Raw genomic sequence first — 12500 nt, forward strand, 5'->3', positions numbered from 1 at the left:
TAATATATAATATATATATATATATTATATATATAAGATCGTTATAGTATCATAATATTATACCATTATAATGCTACTAGAAGATAGAGAGCAGAGGAGAGAGAGCAAGAGAGAGAGACGAGAGAGAGAAGAAGATAGAGACGATTAGATAGAAACGATAGATAGATACGCATATAGAGCATAATAAAGTATCATAGATATCACGGAACCATAGCTATATATACTTATAGATATAGCGAATATATATATATATATCATATATATATCCATATAGTTATATACACCATAAATTAATATATTATATATATAGATACACTATATATATCGATATGATATTCATATATGCAAATATATGCTTTTATATAAATATACATATACATTACATATACACACACACAAACATATATCTATAAATATGTATAATGAATATATATATTATATATATAGATAGATATATATTATATACTAGATTTATATATATATATATATATCTTATATACATATACATACATATCTATATATATACGCATATATATACTATACATATAACACACACACACAACACACACACACATATATATATCATATTATATATATATATTTGATACTTAATATATATATATATATAATTATAGAATATGTATATATATAGATATATATATAGATATAATATATATATATATATATATAAATATATATATGATATATATAAATATATATATACTTATATATATATAATATATAATACCACGAATATATATATATATATAATATATATATATAATATAACATATAAGTATATATATGTATATATATATATATAAATGTATATATATATATATATATAAATAAATATATGTATATATATAATGATATATATAACTTTAGTAACCATATTATATACATAAGTATATGTATTTATATATATAAATATATGAATATATATACCTATATATATATATATATATATATATAAATATCACATATATATATACTCTTTATATAAAATGTAGATAATAATATATAGATATATATATAATAACTATATATATATACATATATATACGTATATATTTATATTATATATATATATATACATTCTATATGTAAATACATATAGCTATATATATACATATATATATATATATATATATTATATAATATATAAGTATATATATACAATATATATATATCCATATACATATAGAAATATACAATACATATATATATACCATATATATTATATATTATATATATATAATATATATATATATAATATGTATAAATATATATATACATAACCTATATTCAACATATATATAGACATATATTAATCTCACATAATACATATATATATATATATATATATATATATAATATATAGAGTATATACATAGTATTTATATATATATATATATATTTATATATATATACATATATATATTCACATTCACATTATATATATATATATATATATCATATATTATATATATATTATATATATATATATTTAATCATATATTATAAAATATGAATTTACACATATGAATATATACAAAATGAAAGGGTTAAAATAACATTCTTTAGTTATTCAACAAGGCTGACCTAAAATGGCCACAAACTCAAAGAAAAGACTAAAAACTTAGTAATCAAACTAATAAAGAGAAACAAATTCTGCCAAGGCTAAAGACGGAACCAATATAAATATATATATATGATAATTTGGAGGAACACCAATGCCATACAGCTCCCTAATAAGCCAATTTCATGCTGGCAACTAAATAAGGAGAGAAAAAAATCCTTTGAGTAACTGATTGTCAACTGAGCTGCTATGATGACTGATATCCAAACTTCATGTATAAATAATTAATATGTGTGAGCATTTAACATTACTCTTCCTATACAATGCCTCCACTTTTCCTTTCTAATAATGAACCTACACTAAAGAATTAATACAAACATAATTACACAGCTGCATGCCAGACATTCATGCATATAAGCATATTGAAAACCACACCTAAAAGCCTAAATGCAAGCATGGGCATGATCACCCATCCCCCGTCCCCCATCCCCCACACAGACCCACACAGACCCACACAGACCCACACAGACCCACACACACACACACACACACACACACACACACACACACACACACACACACACACACACACACACACACACACACACACACCATACACACATTAACACACACACCACACACACACCCCCACAACACACACACACACACACACACACACACACACACACACACACACACACACACACACACACACACACACACACACACACACACACACACACACACACACACACACACACACACACACACATACATACATACATACATACGCACGCACGCACGCACACACACACAAACACACACATCTATCTTCCTTCATTCATTCCCCACTTAAGTACCTTCATACCTATCTACCAACCTACCTATAGTGTGTTATAATCCACTCCATTCTACTTTACATATGAATAAATTACAAGTACAAAATTATACACCAATCACAGACAACTCTCATTCACAAAAACAAGCCACACAACACACTAAAACACAAAACATCAAACAAACAGATAAAACAACACATTCCCTCTCCTGGGCCATAATCTCAATATTCTCTTGGGATTGATATAGAGCAACATGATAAAGGTTTTGCAACAGTGATGATATAAAAGATTGCAAGCGATGTCTGTCCACCATGTATGAGGGATCTCAGGGCGAGATATAATGATATCTTGTACGGTAAAGTTTCGTCCACTTCTTTGTCTTTTCCGGACAGGTTATTATTATTATTGGGAATTAGAAGTTAAAATTAGATAATAATAATAAAATATTTTGGTACAGATCTCAAGTTTCTTGTATCTGCCCCAAGTTACACACTGTCAGGTGTGCTCTTTATACATTTCTTCTTGGCAAAATCCTCTTCTTCTTCGTCGTCTTTCTTCTTCTCTTCTCTTCTTCTTCTTCTTCTTCCTTTCTTTCTTTCTTCTTCTTCTTCTTCTTCTTCTTCTTCTTCTTCTTCTTCTTCTTCTTCCTCTTCTTCTTCTTCCTCTTCCTCTTCCTCTTCCTCTTCCTCTTCCTCTTCCTCTTCCCCTTCCCCTTCCCCTTCCCCTTCCCCTTCCCCTTCCCCTTCCCCTTCCCCTTCCCCTTTCGTCCCTTCCCCCTTTCCTTCCCTTCCCCCTTTCCTTTCCTTTCCCTTCTTCCCCAATATTCCCTTTCCCTTTCCCTTTCCCTTTCCCTTTCCCTTTCCCTTCCCCTTCCCCTTCCCCTTCCTCTCCCTCTTCCTCCCGTTCGCTTTTAATTTCTGATTGCTCTAAGTAGTACCACCAAAGCAAAGCATAGCTCTAAAGCTAATATCTTTTCACTTTCTTTCTTTGATTTCCTTTCATATTTCCATATTTTGGATCTAAGCAACAGAAGGAACTTACATTACTTATGGTCACAATGATAAAAATACAAGTCAAACCCTTATCCTCATACTGCATACTGTGAAGAAATGAATGCAGCCAGAAATGCCACAGAACACTGGCCACTTATTGGAGCCGAGACAAAGTTCGTCAGAGAAGAAATGTATTGTTTCCATTTTCACTTTCACATTGGATCCTTCTAACACAAATTGGAATGGAAACAAAAAACAAGAACAATGAAAACACCTACAATAAGAATATCTAAGATATATAATAATAATAATGATAATAATGTATCAATAACTACAATAATGATATGTGTAAATATTATTGATAAGATCATAGCAATTATAAATAATTATAATATTAATAATAATAACTAGTTATAATAATTATAGTGTATTAAATCATAAAAAATTATTTCAAATAATGTAAATATTGAAAGACAAAATAATAACAAAGATACTAGGAATAATAATAATACTATGAAGACAAAGATAATACTACTATTACAGCCAATACTAATACTAAACTATTTGTAATAACAGTTAGAAAATATAGATATGAAAATAATAATAATAAATCTACACGTACAATAATAATAATAGTATCAAATAATAAAATAAGTAATAATAATAGTGAATAATACAATTATCATTCTAATCCATTATCCATTTACTAATCACCCAATAATAATAATAATAACAATTATAATAATAATAATGATAATAATAATAATGATAATAATAATAATAATAATAATAACAATAATAAAAATAATGATAATAACAATGACAATAACAATAATAATAATAATAATAAAGATGATAATGATAATGATGATAATAATCATTAAAATAATAATAACAATAATATTAACAATAGCAATAACAATAATAATAAAAACAATAACCACAACAACATCTAGAAAGGCACTCAAGACAGCACAGTCCTTTGGCTTTAGCTTTAATCCTTATCCCAATCCTTCTAATTAACCCTAAAAGGAAGGATGGCTTGGTGGTACAGTACTGTACCTCGATGCAGTAGCACAGTGGAACCGAGCTTCCTCGCTCACGTATCTGTGCAGTCATTCTGTATGATTCTTGGCCTAATAATTCTATACGCCCCTGCGGCATTTGCGCAACTTTCATGGCTAGAATTCCCCCATCCGTGGATGGGTTAAACCCATCTGTCATGACTATGGGTGTCATCATGATGATTCATATCCAGGCATCCGAATTAGGCCTAAAATCACTACGCATAATTAGGCCTAAAAGACAGGTTCAATGTTGTACATGACGCAACATCGGGATCTGCTCACAGTATTGCTCAAGTCGTGCACACAGTCATCAATAGTATAATGGCTGTAATGGTACTAGCCTCCTGAGAGCTCCAGAGTGTCTAATAGTTTTGTTCCAAAGTCAGAACTAAGACCCATTTCTATGATGATATTTCTATGGGAAAACAAAGAAAAAAAAAAAAAAAAAAAAAAAAAAAAAACAAGAAATATGTTTTGGGCTTAGTACCTGTATGCTAACCCAGGTGGCGAGCGGCGAGAAAAAGCCATTTCCCCGTCTCCTTTTACTTTTTTAGCTTCGTAGTAGAACGCGATCCAGTGACAATTAGTAGAACCGCGACACAAAACGGCTGAATGTCCCCCTACCGCCCTGACAGGACCTAGTATAGCTAAGGTGGTGATTAGGCGCCCCGCCCCGTCCACAATGGGTTAAACCTATTGCGGACAGAGTTTAGGCTTAATGATGGGCATCATGCCATACATGACGTTTGGGATTTCGGATCACTGTATCCTTTTATTGCACTATGAGTAATGCACCTATATGTGACGTGATGATTGACAATCTCTGCAGTCATCAAGCACTAATAGTTGTTGTAATCATGAAGCAGAAAATGGGCTTCACAACATAAAATTCCAAAATAGATGGCAATGCTTTATCTCACTAGGAACTAACAGGAGAGAAGAGCTCATTGAATTCTGGCACCAATTCCATATGGGTCTATCTAGCGCAAGCTACTATCACTTTAGTGACAGGTTAAGGGCACACAACACTGTTGCCAACCTCTTCGAGCTCTACTGTCTTAAGTACCACCAATGAATGGATGTGGCAGTGCAGGTGTGAGTAAGAGGAAAGGTGACTTCAAGCCTATGCGTGAGAAAGGATTCCCCCCCCCCCCCCCCCCCCCCCTAGCGAGGCTGCAATTGTGCCCCTGTGTGAGTAGGGATCCTGCCTTTTTCCTGTGGCAATAGTTTAATAATCACATAAGCACAAGTTTCCTTCCTCTTCCCTACCTTCTATCCATGTTTATCTTAACCATAGCTACTCACTTTCCTCCTCAACCTTATACTTCTTTTTGTTGATGGTTACATTTTTGTTTGTATTTATTCATGAGATTTATATGGAATTACAAAATAAAAATATAAAGAGTGCTTTGTTCTCTTGTTCATCTCCCATAAAACATCATCAGATCAATACTTCTGGTCACACGATGAGTATGAAATATGAAAATAAAGATCTGGACATGGAAACCCGCTATACACACAATTATAGTCAACTGCAAGCATTCAGCATTAATAAATCCCACACAGGTCGGGTGGTACAGCATTGTCCGCAGCATTATCAAAAGCCACAGTGGACCGGGCGGCACCGTATGTGCCGCCATTCAATTGATTTAGGCCTGCAAATAAATCGAACGCCCCCCGCATTTGGACATTCAGCTAGAAATTCCCCTCACCTTCCCTTTATATTTCCCCCCCTTTTTTTCCTCCGTCGGGGATGGGTTAATCAGAGCCTGCCAATGGACACAATATACTAATTGGCTCTCTCAATACAATAAAAACACAAAAAATGAACAATAATCATAAAAATAATGGCCTCTAGTCACTGACGACCGGGATAAAAACGGAAAAGTCACAAGTATGTTTCCTTGGAAAGAAAAGGCTAAACCTCTATACCTCCCTCTGACATAAAACCCATCCTGGAGAGTGGGGAGGCAAATCTATCTTCCTTATATCCCTGAAAAAGGCCTATCTTGTCTCTAAAAACAACAAACAAAACAAGTAGGGCAATGTCCTTTTGAGCATGATAGCTCAAATGCATTTTTTTGGCCAATTTCAAATAATCCACAAGCAGGCTTAGTATAGTATCCCCAATAGTAAGGGCGAGGATCCACACGACCCACCTCAAACATTATACTTGTCTACTCGTCAAATCTCACTCAACGGGATTCAACCTGTGTTAAACTAATTTTTCACCTCGCTAATCTTTCTACTTATTTTCAACTCTTAGCCACAATTATACTAATATTCTACCCTGATTAACCATAATCTACCATCTACAACCACTCTTCACCACAAATTACCTTCAGTCTAGCTCAGCATCTAATTGTCTACCCTACTCCACCATCAATATCTATCTATACGCAAACCATGGAACTGAAACCTAAAAAAAATTAACAAATATAGATAGATTTTAAAACATAGAAACCATACAGATTATACAATCTCAACTTCAACAATAGTTACAATAATCTTTATCACAATAATGATGATGATGACGTTAATAACAATAATAACAATAAGATAATGATAATAATAATAATAATACTCTCACTCTCACTCTCACTCTCACTCTCACTCTCACTCTCACTCTCACTCTCACTCTCACTCTCACTCTCACTCTCACTCTCACTCTCACTCTCACTCTCACTCTCACTCTCACTCTCACTCTCACTCTCACTCTCACTCTCACTCTCACTCTCACTCTCACTCTCACTCTCACTCTCACTCTCACTCTCACTCTCACTCTCACTCTCACTCTCACTCTCACTCTCACTCTCACTCTCACTCTCACTCTCACTCTCACTCTCACTCTCACTCTCACTCTCACTCTCACTCTCACTCTCACTCTCACTCTCACTCTCACTCTCACTCTCACTCTCACTCTCACTCTCACTCTCACTCTCACTCTCACTCTCACTCTCACTCTCACTCTCACTCTCACTCTCACTCTCACTCTCACTCTCACTCTCACTCTCACTCTCACTCTCACTCTCACTCTCACTCTCACTCTCACTCTCACTCTCACTCTCACTCTCACTCTCACTCTCACTCTCACTCTCACTCTCACTCTCACTCTCACTCTCACTCTCACTCTCACTCTCACTCTCACTCTCACTCTCACTCTCACTCTCACTCTCACTCTCACTCTCACTCTCACTCTCACTCTCACTCTCACTCTCACTCTCACTCTCACTCTCACTCTCACTCTCACTCTCACTCTCACTCTCACTCTCACTCTCACTCTCACTCTCACTCTCACTCTCACTCTCACTCTCACTCTCACTCTCACTCTCACTCTCACTCTCACTCTCACTCTCACTCTCACTCTCACTCTCACTCTCACTCTCACTCTCACTCTCACTCTCACTCTCACTCTCACTCTCACTCTCACTCTCACTCTCACTCTCACTCTCACTCTCACTCTCACTCTCACTCTCACTCTCACTCTCACTCTCACTCTCACTCTCACTCTCACTCTCACTCTCACTCTCACTCTCACTCTCACTCTCACTCTCACTCTCACTCTCACTCTCACTCTCACTCTCACTCTCACTCTCACTCTCACTCTCACTCTCACTCTCACTCTCACTCTCACTCTCACTCTCACTCTCACTCTCACTCTCACTCTCACTCTCACTCTCACTCTCACTCTCACTCTCACTCTCACTCTCACTCTCACTCTCACTCTCACTCTCACTCTCACTCTCACTCTCACTCTCACTCTCACTCTCACTCTCACTCTCACTCTCACTCTCACTCTCACTCTCACTCTCACTCTCACTCTCACTCTCACTCTCACTCTCACTCTCACTCTCACTCTCACTCTCACTCTCACTCTCACTCTCACTCTCACTCTCACTCTCACTCTCACTCTCACTCTCACTCTCACTCTCACTCTCACTCTCACTCTCACTCTCACTCTCACTCTCACTCTCACTCTCACTCTCACTCTCACTCTCACTCTCACTCTCACTCTCACTCTCACTCTCACTCTCACTCTCACTCTCACTCTCACTCTCACTCTCACTCTCACTCTCACTCTCACTCTCACTCTCACTCTCACTCTCACTCTCACTCTCACTCTCACTCTCACTCTCACTCTCACTCTCACTCTCACTCTCACTCTCACTCTCACTCTCACTCTCACTCTCACTCTCACTCTCACTCTCACTCTCACTCTCACTCTCACTCTCACTCTCACTCTCACTCTCACTCTCACTCTCACTCTCACTCTCACTCTCACTCTCACTCTCACTCTCACTCTCACTCTCACTCTCACTCTCACTCTCACTCTCACTCTCACTCTCACTCTCACTCTCACTCTCACTCTCACTCTCACTCTCACTCTCACTCTCACTCTCACTCTCACTCCCACTCCCACTCCCACTCCCACTCCCACTCCCACTCCCACTCCCACTCCCACTCCCACTCCCACTCCCACTCCCACTCCCACTCCCACTCCCACTCCCACTCCCACTCCCACTCCCACTCCCACTCCCACTCCCACTCCCACTCCCACTCCCACTCCCACTCCCACTCCCACTCCCACTCCCACTCCCACTCCCACTCCCACTCCCACTCCCACTCCCACTCCCACTCCCACTCCCACTCCCACTCCCACTCCCACTCCCACTCCCACTCCCACTCCCACTCCCACTCCCACTCCCACTCCCACTCCCACTCCCACTCCCACTCCCACTCCCACTCCCACTCCCACTCCCACTCCCACTCCCACTCCCACTCCCACTCCCACTCCCACTCCCACTCCCACTCCCACTCCCACTCCCACTCTTACTCCCACTCCTACTACCACTCCTACTCCTACTCCCACTCCCTCTCCCACTCCCTCTCCCACATTCCTTCTCCATCTCCCTCCCCTCTATCCCTTCTCTTCCATTTCTCTCTCTCACTCCTACATATTCTGTCCTTCAGAAAATAAGAGGGAGAAAGAAAGAAGGAAAATTACTCACCGAAACCATCAAGATCTACATCGTTATTGACTACAATGTCGAGCAGGTTGTCCCCTTCCTTGCCCTGGACAGTGAATTTCTTCCCGTCTGTCGTCTCATACGTGATCTCCAGCCTGTCAAGAGGGAGAAGAGAATCAATGCAATGACAATGATGGTGAATCTGTTATGGGAACTATAACAACAACAAGAATTAATAACCATGATATTGATGAATAATGGTAAACGATTTCATCCTGGGAACTGTGTTTCATCAGAGTGACAAGTAAGCTTCCCTTTCCGGCTGTGTAACCTTGATAGAGCATCAGCTTTAAAAAAACTATTTTATCTAACAGCTTAAGGTCTGATGATGCAACATTTACATCATGGATTGGCTGATCTTCCTGCCAGGTGATATGCACTCTTATCAAGGGTTTGTCTGGCCATCTCACTGGATGATTGTATGAGCAATAGTTGGCCTCAGTATACAAAGTCCCTATACCTGTGCATTTAAAAAAAAGAGCCACAGAAATCTATCTCCCCTGCCTATTGCTACACTCATCCACTATACCCAATGCGTCTAGGTGGGTTCATCTCCATCCAATCCTATATACGCAGCCACTCTAAGCCACCAAAGACAACCACACTCACAGGTAATTTATATCATGTCAAGAAGGGACTTGGCCATCCCTTATTCTCGGCTAATTCCATAATAACATAGCTTGTCAGAAACAGAGAATAGCTCGTCTTCTAATACTTTATGGTTGCAAAGGCAGAGGGTGAAAGGTTTAGGGTTGAGGACCTAAAAAGCAAGTCTGACATTTCAAACATCTATTCCTAAGAGGCACAGTCATCAAATAACAATGAAGAAAAATAAGGAAAGGAGATACAATAAAATAAAATCTAACAATACATTTACCTTAAAACAATTATAGGAAAAAAAGGACAAATACAAAATTAAATGCTCCACTCTTTAGGACAACCCTCATTTCAATAATATATCTCTCTCACTCGTCGTAAAGTATGACACTTATATATTCCAATTCATTCCCAATAAAATATGCGAATTCATCTCTAACAGTATTATGTAACTCACATTTCCTTCTTGAACATCGGGATGGAAGTAGTGAAGGCCCTCAGACATCTCTCAACGTTTGGTATCAAAAACCCAGACAGTAGCTTAGATTTTGCTGAATTTCTTGCCAGAACACTGGAGAACTTTAACGCCAGCGCTGCCATGATGAAGGTGCCAAGCAAGAGTCACGATGACTGTGGAAAGCTGCCGACGATGAGGATGCTTGACTCTGGCCTTGGACACAGGGCCTCAACAGCTGATTAAATTAAGCAAGCGTCCGTAGCCCTTTATTCATTTTTTGCACATGTGTTGCACTGATATATTTTTTGTTTTTTGTGCTTTAGTATTAACTATCTTATTTTTCGTAATTCATACGAGTGCTTGAAATAAAGTACTCATCGACTTTAAGTAAATCACCCGACACACGAAAATTCATAGTAAGAGGATCCTACTCACCTATTAACAGTGGAAGTGTTCTCAATTAGTTCAATACAAAAATAAACTTATCATATGATTATATAGTAAGTCATATTAGTGAAACATACATATTAATGCCGCCTCTTATCTTTAGCCTCGTAATCCGTGATCAGCTGCTGAGTAAACACACAGATCGAAGATGTCAACAAATGCAGAAAAAGTAAGAATTTGCCCTTTATTTCGACCTGATTGAGGTGAATATCAATAAACATACGCACAAGAACTGGCAAAAAGTGCACACCGGTCTTTAAACAATTAAACTGTTCTCTTTTTGCCTTCGAGAAAGAGACTGTGATCATTTTTTTCACTCATTTTCGGCATTTCATTCATCGGAGTTGGATTCCAATTTCAAAAGAAGTTTGGTCACGCCGATGCCATTCGCTTTTCCTTTTGGTTCAGTGAAGACAGGAGGTTTGAGTCGCATCGTGGAAGGAATTTTTAGAGGTGTCTTTTTTCTATTTGCTCATGTAAAGTTCATTAAGAAGTCATGATTTTATTAGATTTTAATTAAAGATATATAGGTATGTCATGTATCATTAGATTTCAATCAAGGATATAAAAGTACATCATGTATCATTAATATTCATTATTATTGATAAAGCTAAGTGAAATACTGGAGTAATTCAAGCAATTTTAGGGGTCTAGTGCCTTCATTGCTCCAGTGAGGACCTGCATACCTCCACCATGAATATTCTTGTAGACCTCCCTGTCAGTATACTGTCATATAAAACATGTCCAAGCTCTTTTCTATTAAAATATATGTGGTGTAGGTTTGTTGACCTTTAATTGAGTGCCTAAGGTGTGTGAGCCATAGTAATTACTCAAGTCACAGGTAGGTGTGTTAGTAAGTGTTACCTCAACATTTTCTTGAAATTGGAATTTAGAGGAAAAATCATCCTTTTTGCTAGAGACTGCTGATTTTCTTTTCTCTTCTGTTTCTTTATCTTTTATGATAAAGACTTATTCAGTAGCCAGCAGTTATATATGAATTTGCATACTTAATTGTAGATGAGAAAACATGATGGCAAGACTATATTCAGATCTATATATAGTACAACGTAAACAGTATAGGCAAATATAAAAGAAATAAATAATTTCATACATGAAATAGTGATAGAGGTGTCAACAATCACAGTTTTCTACAGACATTTAGACAGCAAACCAACACCAGGAATGCTCAGACATCAACAAAGCTTTCTTATTGAATAAGAAAATTTCTTTAAAATATCCCTTTTGTTTCCTGAAGTGCATTAACATATCAACAAATTGACACAGGGCCAAACAATGTGTAAGGATACATCCTAAAAGTACCTATCTCAATTTCACCTTCTCCATAGGTTACAGAACTTAGAGAACGGGGAAATGAGTGCATGCGCGCCAGTAACTATGCAGAGGCGGTATTGCACTATTCACATGCCATCAAGCTCGACAGTAGCTCACCACAGTTATACAGCAATCGTTCCTACGGGTTCCTGAAGCTTCA

The 12500-nt window shown here is 37.3% G+C and overlaps 2 protein-coding genes across 2 annotated transcripts in view; one reads left to right on the top strand and one right to left on the bottom strand.

The window, feature by feature from the left end:
- LOC122246062 (patatin-like phospholipase domain-containing protein 2) overlaps nt 1-10811 on the bottom strand; it is a 14441-nt gene extending 3630 nt beyond the window's left edge. Inside the window, exons 1-2 of the mRNA XM_086555408.1 lie at nt 10562-10811; nt 9485-9602 (exon numbers count right to left, since the gene is read on the bottom strand). Of these exons, the coding sequence (XP_086411534.1) occupies nt 9485-9602; nt 10562-10704 (261 nt within the window). The 5' untranslated portion in view covers nt 10705-10811. The remainder of the gene's footprint in view (nt 1-9484; nt 9603-10561) is intronic.
- A 263-nt stretch (nt 10812-11074) lies between these two features.
- Nucleotides 11075-12500, top strand: part of LOC122246063 (uncharacterized) — a 10617-nt gene continuing 9191 nt past the window's right edge. Inside the window, exons 1-2 of the mRNA XM_043004317.2 lie at nt 11075-11177; nt 12355-12500. The exon at nt 12355-12500 is cut by the window's right edge and continues 64 nt beyond it. Of these exons, the coding sequence (XP_042860251.1) occupies nt 11157-11177; nt 12355-12500 (167 nt within the window). The 5' untranslated portion in view covers nt 11075-11156. The remainder of the gene's footprint in view (nt 11178-12354) is intronic.

This window comes from Penaeus japonicus, unplaced genomic scaffold (genome assembly GCF_977035675.1).
Source record: "Penaeus japonicus unplaced genomic scaffold, GWHDUDI00000001_assembly GWHDUDI00000031, whole genome shotgun sequence".
Classification (NCBI taxonomy): Eukaryota; Metazoa; Arthropoda; class Malacostraca; order Decapoda; family Penaeidae; genus Penaeus; species Penaeus japonicus.